Source organism: Punica granatum, chromosome 2 (assembly GCF_007655135.1).
Source record: "Punica granatum isolate Tunisia-2019 chromosome 2, ASM765513v2, whole genome shotgun sequence".
In the NCBI taxonomy this organism is placed as follows: Eukaryota; Viridiplantae; Streptophyta; class Magnoliopsida; order Myrtales; family Lythraceae; genus Punica; species Punica granatum.
Window position 1 is genome coordinate 32206676 of NC_045128.1, and position 9145 is coordinate 32215820.

At 37.6% G+C, this 9145-nt stretch overlaps 1 protein-coding gene across 3 annotated transcripts; it reads left to right on the forward strand.

Annotated features, from left to right (window-relative positions):
- The first annotated feature begins 6525 nt into the window (after positions 1 to 6525).
- Positions 6526 to 8826, forward strand: LOC116196775 (tropinone reductase homolog At5g06060-like). Of its 3 annotated transcripts, none has more exons than XM_031526663.1 (5): positions 6526 to 6691; positions 6862 to 7069; positions 7261 to 7475; positions 7579 to 7687; positions 8315 to 8826. In XM_031526663.1, exons 1-5 carry the CDS (start codon positions 6597 to 6599, stop codon positions 8507 to 8509), a joined length of 822 nt encoding a protein of 273 aa, XP_031382523.1. In that variant the 5' UTR covers positions 6526 to 6596; the 3' UTR covers positions 8510 to 8826. The 3 variants fall into 3 exon arrangements, 1 of the variants encoding a protein (XP_031382523.1); XR_004154891.1 differs by having other exon boundaries at positions 6528 to 6691; positions 7261 to 7477; positions 7595 to 7687; positions 8315 to 8814; XR_004154892.1 differs by lacking the exon at positions 8315 to 8826 and adding an exon at positions 7820 to 8194 and having other exon boundaries at positions 6528 to 6691; positions 7261 to 7477; positions 7595 to 7687.
- The last annotated feature ends 319 nt before the right edge of the window (positions 8827 to 9145 follow it).

Below are 9145 nucleotides of genomic sequence, written 5' to 3' on the forward strand. Positions count from 1 at the left end.
CCGATATCAGGGGGTAAAAAAAAAATCATGAAAAGATGCAATAGATCGGTCAACAATTGGAATAAAGAGCAGGGGAATAGTTAAAAGGTATGAGACCAATGAAGAGTTATGCAGTTCAAATCATTTAACCTGGAAGGGGAAAAATATTAGGTTTACTCTCAAGTGATTATTTTCCAACCATATAGAACAATGACCATTGGCTTACATCCTGTTTGTGTATATTGATATAACCATAAAAAAAAAAAAGGATATTGAACTTACCCGAGGCAGAATGCCTTGTAAGGTCTCGACATTGAATTTGACGGGGTGACTGATAGTAAGATCTCTGTCGAATAAAATCATGGCTTACCATCCCATCCGCGTAGCTCAACGGGGCCAAAGCAAACGGAAAATATAGAGCACACAGTACCTAACTGACTTTTCCATATATGTGGACAGTCATTTGCAATGAAGCTGGTCCATACAGAGAACTGCTGAAGATAAAATTGTGAGCATGTAATTCAGAGTAGTTTCAACTCTAGGCAACAATGACAAAGGGAAAAAGTAAGCTTTCGAATTATCCGCTTAAAGCACAGAGACAAAACGAAGGAACCTCGAACATGATCAGTTCCAATGCATAAGCAAATGCCTAATTGTTCCCCAGCTAGGCGTTCCCTTGACAGCGGTGCCTCATACGATCCCAAAGTCACCTGAATTCTGTATTTTGGGCTTGTTTGGTCTTTAGCTCGTTATAGAGTAGCTGACATACCCTCAGCCCAATCCCGACCAAATTCTTGTGTTGGTACTACTTCAAAATGCAGTAGAAACATTATATAGTCATCGTGGATGACGCCCGGGAGATACAAGATAGACCCGATATCTCTGTTTGTATTTTCTAATGTGAGGTATTGACTATCTCAGCATTTATAAACATGAAAACTACATCATGTATCTGAAGCTTCTATGTTTTCCTTATGGAAGAGCAGACACTTGTCTGTATATGCAAATATATATATACAGATGGATTTGTATATATGTACATTTGGTGTTCCTCATCACTCACCATTGCATCTTCAGATCCTCAGCGAGAGTTTATCCCAGCTGATTAAACTATACATGGAGACGGAGTACGAGTTCTTGGTAGGGCGAGTCAAATCTCTTTTTCCGATAATTGCGATGACTTGCTGGTGCCTGATGTGGCTGCCGAGCAAGAAGGACAGTCCAATTTTTGTCCCCTACATCCGTGCTATGGGAGTGTCTATAACCGGTGCAATGTTGAATGTTGCACGCTATATTTATCTTCCGAGAAGGAATCCCCCTCTATTATTACACTCTTATCCCTTACGTTGCTTGGTTGTATATTAGGTGCCGGCTGATTCCAGGCTGTATACTTCAAGACGACCCAGAGAGCCTCTTCATCGTCCGTTTCACTGTGTTTTCTCTGCTTGCCATCGTGCTGTTACTCGCGAACTCATGCGGCATTGGAAGGAAGGTCGAATCCCTCGCTTTTTTTATGGTTATCGCTCCTGGCACTGGCTTTTATAGATTACTTGTGGGCTTCCCTTTTGGCCAATATCGATGTTTGAACTTGCTAAATGCAGTCATTAGGTTCTCCATCTTCTGTATCGAATCCTAAAGGCATGGTTACCATTGATTTGTCTTGGATTTCCCCCAGTTGAGACAGTCCAGCTCAGGAATCGCTCATACTACTCTGATCCTAAGATGTTTTATCGCCATGTATCCAGATCGCATCTGCCAATAACGATTTCCTCCCATACTCTTGGAATCTTCCATCGCACGTAGACCTCCGATGAGCCCCTTCCTCTCCTCTCCTCTGATCTGTTTCTGTTATGTTCTGTCATAGCTATGATGTACAGATTGATGATGTACTTGATACTGGTTAAATAATAAAACGAGGAAGTCTTTTGATCCAGAGGCAGGGGGGCAAGGTGGCTGGCGGGGGAGGCCCCACCGGCAAGGCTAACCACCACCACCACCCCACCCCACCCCCCCCCCCAAAAAAAAAAATCCTCTCTTTTTTATATTTTTCTTTTCAGATTTCTAAAATATTTTTAATAAATAAAACTTTGAATCGATCAATCAGGAGGTGTCATGTGAACCGATTAAATCGCATTAACTTTCTGCTACGATTTCACACTGAAAATATCTAACAGACTAAACATTTAAGACTACTTGAGCCAACCCGATACATTTAGGACTTAAGTTTAACATTTCGCATAGTTTTTAAGACTTCAACGTTCATTTAGCCGAAGAAAATGTGGTCTCGGTTTCATTACCATCACTGCAAAATTCGCAATTAGGGAGAGAAATTCTAGCTCCCCATTCCAGCATTCTGTCCTTTGTAGTTAGTCGATTAAGGATAGCCAACCAACTTTTAAAGGATGCTCTAGGAGGATGACTAGGAAACCACAATGCTTTACCTTTACCCCGAGGAATTCCAACCTTCTTGTCCCTAAACTGAGCCCAAGCACTTGAGCCTGCACCGTGGGGTAACCACATTAAAGTTGCCAATTTGTTTCTCACAACACAAGACTTTTTCCAGACTTCCAGGTTTCGATTTGTTGTTCTACTTTTTGTTATTCGTTGCTTTACTTTCGATTTGTTATAAAATCATAAATTTACATATCGATAATACTTAATTTTTCCCTTCCTATTTTTATATTATAAAGTCAAAAATATAATGTCAATATAAGTTATTTTGTGTTATCTTATAGTATTAGTAAGAGTTATTAATAATGTTGAGATTTCAATCAACATCTAAAAATCGACACTTTTAGTAATTTTGAGCTATTTCTTAAATTTTAAGTTCTTTTATGATGTGCTTTATGTATTGCTAATTCAAACCAATTTTAATCTTTTTTAGAATAACGAATTAGTTTTTAATTATTTAAAGTAAATTATTTTTAATTAATTTTCTAATTAGAATAATTATTATAATTACTAACTTATTATTCGAGTGATTAACTTTTTAATTAATTACGTTGGTATTATATAGTTATTGACAAAATTATTTAAATAATCGTTTATGTTTATACAATTATTATACTAAATATTTAATTAAGTAGTTTAAAAATACTTATGTAGTTTAAATTTTTTAATTTTATTAATAAATAATGTTTAAATTACGTGATAATGATCTAACTTTACAAATTTCTAATTACTAAAATATAATGACGTTGATTTGAAGGAGGAAGAAAAACTTGTACTCCACATAGCCAACGCTCTCCTAGGCATGGATTATCACTCGAGTGGCAATGTAGATTACCCAAATAATGTAGACTACTACTTAGAACATGTAACCAAACAGAGTAATGTTTAATCTAAACATCAGAATACTAATAATCTAGATGGATCACCTCGTACCATAAGCAACTTAGGCAACAGTCTCTTCAATTCATCTGCTTTAGCTTTTAGATTACTTGAATGATGGTGGCTTGTAATTCATGGCTTCTTGCACAGATAAATAATGCCGGCACAAAGGAAGCCGACGGTCAAATACAGTGAGGAAGAATAGTCTCGAAGATCATGGCCACGAATCTCGATTCTGTTTACCATCTTTGCCAACTCGCTAGCCCTCTTCTGAAGGCTTCCGGGTCAGGAAGCATCGTGTTCGTCTCCTCTATTTCTGGGTTGGTGAGCTTAGGGTCTGCCTTTCGATACATGGAGTCCCTCCTTTCAGGCTTTAGTTTGTCTATATTTGCTTCAGTCGTTTTAATGATGTTATCGGTTTTTATTGCAGGTGCTATCAACTAGTTCGCGAAGAATCTGGCTTGTGAATGGGCAAGAGACAACATCAGGAGCTCTGTAGCACCGTGGTATATCAAGACCCTACTCGTGCAACACGTAATTCAACTTCCTCCTCCATTTCTTGAAAATTATACTTATATAGTAGCTGCACATTGTTGTGGAAATTTTCAAGATATGCAGAGAATAGAAGAATTGATGGATAAAATTTAGAAGGAAGAAAGAAAAACGGAACGTGGGCAAGGCGTTTCTAGAAAACTTTCTTGAGGATAGATGAGTCCTCGCAAAACTATAGCGCGGTTTCAATGGAATTATGCAATTCTGGGACGACGCATCTCCAATATTGGGCATTCTACACCGAGTCCCATAATTGTGTGTTGCGCCAATCCGGTTCAACATTAGCAGTCCAAGCACATTGTTCAGGGCTACCATTTTGTTCGAGAACGGCTACAAAGAGTAGATTTGCTCGTACCATATGTTCCGACATCAAATCAGCTGGCGGATATATTGACCAAAAACTCATCGGTGTCCCTCTTTCAATCACATTGTTGCAATCTATCAGTGTCTTCGCCTCCAATACATTGAGAGGGTGTATTAGAATATAATTTGGGATTACATTTCCCCATTACATTATACACTTACATTGTATATGACATTATCTATCGGGACACACATTTGTACTCTCTTCTAAATATATATAGAATACACCGACCCTTTGGGTCAATGCCTCATTTATTCACAACAACCACTACGGTAGTTTCTTTTCTTGACCGTTAAATTCCTTTAAATAGAATCCTCGATGTAGATAAGTTCAAGATTTTTCTATTTTAAGATTCACCCCTTATAATTTGATTATAAATATTTTCGATTATGCATCTTTTTATCGACGCTCTGCATCACCGTGAGCGAGCCATATCTGCTTTGACATGAAACGAAACCTAAATGTGCCAGTTCAGTCAAATAAAAAACAATTCGATTACACTATCAATTGAATGTCACGACCGGATTTTCGAAAAATCTCCCCCATAGACCTGAACCCATCCCGACTAAAAAATTGATTATGCAGGGATAGGTGTAAGCCTCCCCATAGACCTGAACCATAAAAACGACTGACATCGTCTCCAGAAATGCAAGCTCAGATTGCAAATGTACAAGTAGGTGTCATTCGATTTTAGGAGAGAACGATTTCATCGGTGAAATCGAAATTCAACGAAAAGATACGTAATCGAAAATATCAATAATCAAACTATAAAGGTTCAAAAATTTTGGATATACGACTATGATCATACAGAAGGAGATCTAATGGCTAGCAAAAAAAAAATCGGTTGATTTTGCCAGTCAAAAACGGTAGAATCTCCAATTATTAGTCATTAAAGAGAAATTATTAAGTGACTCTATCATGTCATGTAACGTGACAAATCACCAATTAAATTATATAAAATGAGAGAATAAGAGTTAACGACTTGAATAATTATCTATCATTAAAGAAATTTTATTAATTTTTTTCATCACGTTAATATGTGATAAAATCATTTAAGATTTTCCTTTCATTATGGATGTAAAAATAGTCCCACCCTTTGACGTGTAGTAATGATTGGATAGATTTGCCCCATTCTCTCTGGTTTGATTCGTAGGAGGGACAGGGAGATAACTGACATAAAAAACTGGAGCTGTAAGTGACTTTGGTTGTTTCCAATAAATAGAAAATTTTATGGCAAAAGAAAAAAATATATACAAGCGCCATTATTTATTGGCTTAAAAATTTGATACCTAGGGAAATTAGGTCGTATCCATTTATTAATTATTTTAAATTTTTTTTATTATATTAGACTTTGAACTTTCTTTGTAACCGAAATAAAATACAAATCTTCATAAGTATATCATATCAGCTCAACTATTTTTCTCCGCGTTGAATAGGCATGGGTCCCATATTCAACAGTGACATAGAGTTGTGTGCTAGAAAGTCCCCAATTATATATATATATATATATGTGTGTGTAAATGATAGTATTGAAGAAATTTTATGCATTTTGCATTGCACAAGCATTAAAACTTTTCAATGAGTATGATTATTTACCTTTAAACAAGGCAATCATCATTGATATCAAGAAGGCGTATTCGAATTTTGGGAAACCCAACTTATTATGATCAAGAGATCGGGAAATCGAGGTGTGCATGGATAATGTAATAATAGTACTCGAATTAGATGAGGCCCAAAGGTATTTGTCTTCTTTTTTTTTTTTGGTGTGTCAATTAATTTCAATTATGTAGTTTTAAATTTTAAATTGCTCAAAAAAATGGATAATATCATCATATAACACGATATTGTGAAATTTTTCATGGCATAATATAACAAGCAATAATTTCACCACGTAGCACAAAATTTTGAATTTTTTTTACCATTTAGCATGAAGTTAGTTTTTCGTCAATTTTTTGTATTATATGGTAAAAATAAATTCACAATTTTGTGCTATATGGAGAAAAAAATTTCACAATTTTGTGTTAATTAGTGAAATTATTACCTATTGTGCTATATAATGAAAAAAATTAAAATATCATGCTAAATGATGAAATAAATATAATATATGCTATGTAGTGAAAAATTTTAAAATATCAGATTATATGGTGATATTAACCCAAAAAAATTATGCAATTTTAGACAATTCATTTTCTGATATGGGCAATATTTGCCAAAGTATTAAAAAAAATTCCAGATGACGATGATGACGTGCAGTTTGACCTTCTGAGCCGGCCAGCGTAATGCTTTGTATGAGACGTGACGAAATTCTACTCCTCTCTGGGGTCAGTCCCATAGCATAACAAGAGGGAGAGAGAGAGAGGGAGGGAGAGAGATGGCGGAGGCGGCGGCCGGCGGCAGCAGAAGAGCAGGAAGGTGGTCCCTCAAGGGCGCCACGGCACTAGTCACCGGAGGAACTCGCGGAATCGGGTAACTTCTCCGCCGCTATCCCCCTACATTTCGGCCTGATAATACCTCATCTCAGTCACTTTCTTCTTTTTTTTTTTTCTTTTCTTTCTTTGTTTCCCTCACAATGATAATTTTTGCGGTCGGTCGACATCTTTTGGTGATGAATGTGAGTTGAATCATCACTTGATCAGGCGAGCGATAGTGGAGGAGCTGGCGGAGTTCGGGGCAGCCGTGCACACTTGCTCGAGGAACGAATCGGAGCTCGGGGCGAGCTTGAAGGAGTGGGAGGCCAAGGGGTTCGCGGTGACTGGCTCTGTCTGCGACCTGTCCTCTCGAGAGCAGAGGCAGGATCTCATTGCCAAAGTCTCCTCTGTTTTCAATGGCAAGCTCAATATCCTTGTAAGCTCGATTGATGCCTCCATCCTCTCTTAACAAATGGATTAGAAATTCGTAATTGCGTCTATGTTTATCTTCCTCAAGCATCGAGCCGTAGATAGACTTTAGGGAACGCAGTATCTTCGATTTTCAGCTACTTTAGCTTTTAGATGAGTTGGGAGATGGTGGCTAGTAAATCATGATTTCTGGTACAGATAAATAATACCGGGACGAACATTGGGAAGCGGACAGTCGAATACAGTGGGGAAGACTACTCGAAGATCATGGCCACGAATCTCGATTCTGCTTACCATCTTTGCCAAATCGCTTACCCTCTTCTGAAAGCATCCGGGTCAGGAAGCATCGTGTTCATCTCCTCTGTTGCTGGGTTGCTGAGCATAGGGCCCAGCTCCATTTATGCTGCCAATAAAGGTCTATCCTTCGATACTTAGAGTTCCTCTTTTTGGGGTTTAGTTTGTCTATGTTCGCTTCGGTTGTTATGAAGATTCAATGTTGTTATCGGCTTTTATTGCGGCTGCGATGAATCAGATCACAAAGAATCTGGCTTGTGAATGGGCAAAAGACAACATCAGAAGCAACTGTATAGCACCATGGTACATCAAGACCTCACTCGTGGAACACGTAATTCAACTTCCTCCTTCTCTTGAAATTTATACTTATATACTAGCTGCACATGTCCTAGCCTATTCTTATCGAATTTTTGTATATGCTATAAAGCCTGCCTAATATGATTTTACTACTTGTATTTATCAGGGGACGCCAGGAAAGTCCTGTAAATAGAGTTGATATGGTATTGATTGGTCAATCCAAATGGTTCGGGAACTAATCTGTTCTTCCATCTCGTTCTCGAGCCCTCTCCTGTGATGTATTATGAATTTCAGAATTCGAAATCAGAAACATATTTTTATTCAGACCTCTGACTGTGTTCACACTACTTCTGAATTCAATTATATGTGAATATCAGAGGTTGTTTAGTTGCTTGCTACTTCGGATTGGTTGTGCACGTACTAGCATATGCAACATTCACAATATACAAGTCTTTTGATTTTTTCCTTCCATGTGAAAGATTTGGACGTGCTAATGTGTTCATATTCCTGCCAGAAATGCAATTATCGGTATTCCCTAGTTTGATCGCTCGCGGTTGTGATTATATTACTGGATTCTAGATGGGCTTTATAAACATGTGACCCTCATTCTGTTCTCTCACGTGTATTATTGCTTTCGTTTTTGTTCCTTTTTGCCGGGCAGTTGCTAGATAAGAAGGAATTTTACGATGGAATAATATCTCGGACCCCGCTTCAGCGAGTTGGAGAGCCTGAGGAAGTTGCTTCTCTGGCAGCCTACCTATGCCTTCCTGCAGCTTCATACATCACTGGTCAGGTCATATCAGTTGATGGAGGGATGACCGTGAACGGGTTCTTCCCAAATATAAGAATAAGCTGATAAATCGCGCCATCTTGCTCCTTTAATTGGGATGGAAGACCGCAACGCTCAGCAGTTATGTTCATTAGATCTGACTTATACCCAACGAATGATTGTACCTGTTACCTCTATATGACTGTTATTTGTGCCGATGATGAGCACCTTCAGGGCTATGTTGCATATTTGTGGTAGGTCCGATAAATGGCCGTTTCCAATTCTTTGGATGGCCTTGTGTAATGCTCTTTCGGGCAACCGTTCAGATTTCAGTTGATTTTGAGGTTGCTTCTCTGATTAAACCTGAAAATTTATTATGATTTATTTATCCATTTACATGGTTATCCATTCAATTGCCCATCGATTGCAGTAGCAGTTCCCAAGGCTGAAAATTTCTTGTAGCCCATGTGAGGGTTGATCGAGTCAAATCATTCATGTAATGAGCGATCATAGATAAATCTTGCGGTTCAATCATAGATAGACGTATTTGTACAATTAAGTCATTGTATTTAATATAAATCAATGTACTATAATAATTCTTCAAGTAAAAGGATATGTTATTTATTAATTCATTCATTCAATCAATCTACAAGACTCAATACCTAGATAATTTGCAAAACTTCGAAATAACTTATGCAATATTCATGTAATTTAATTTGTACG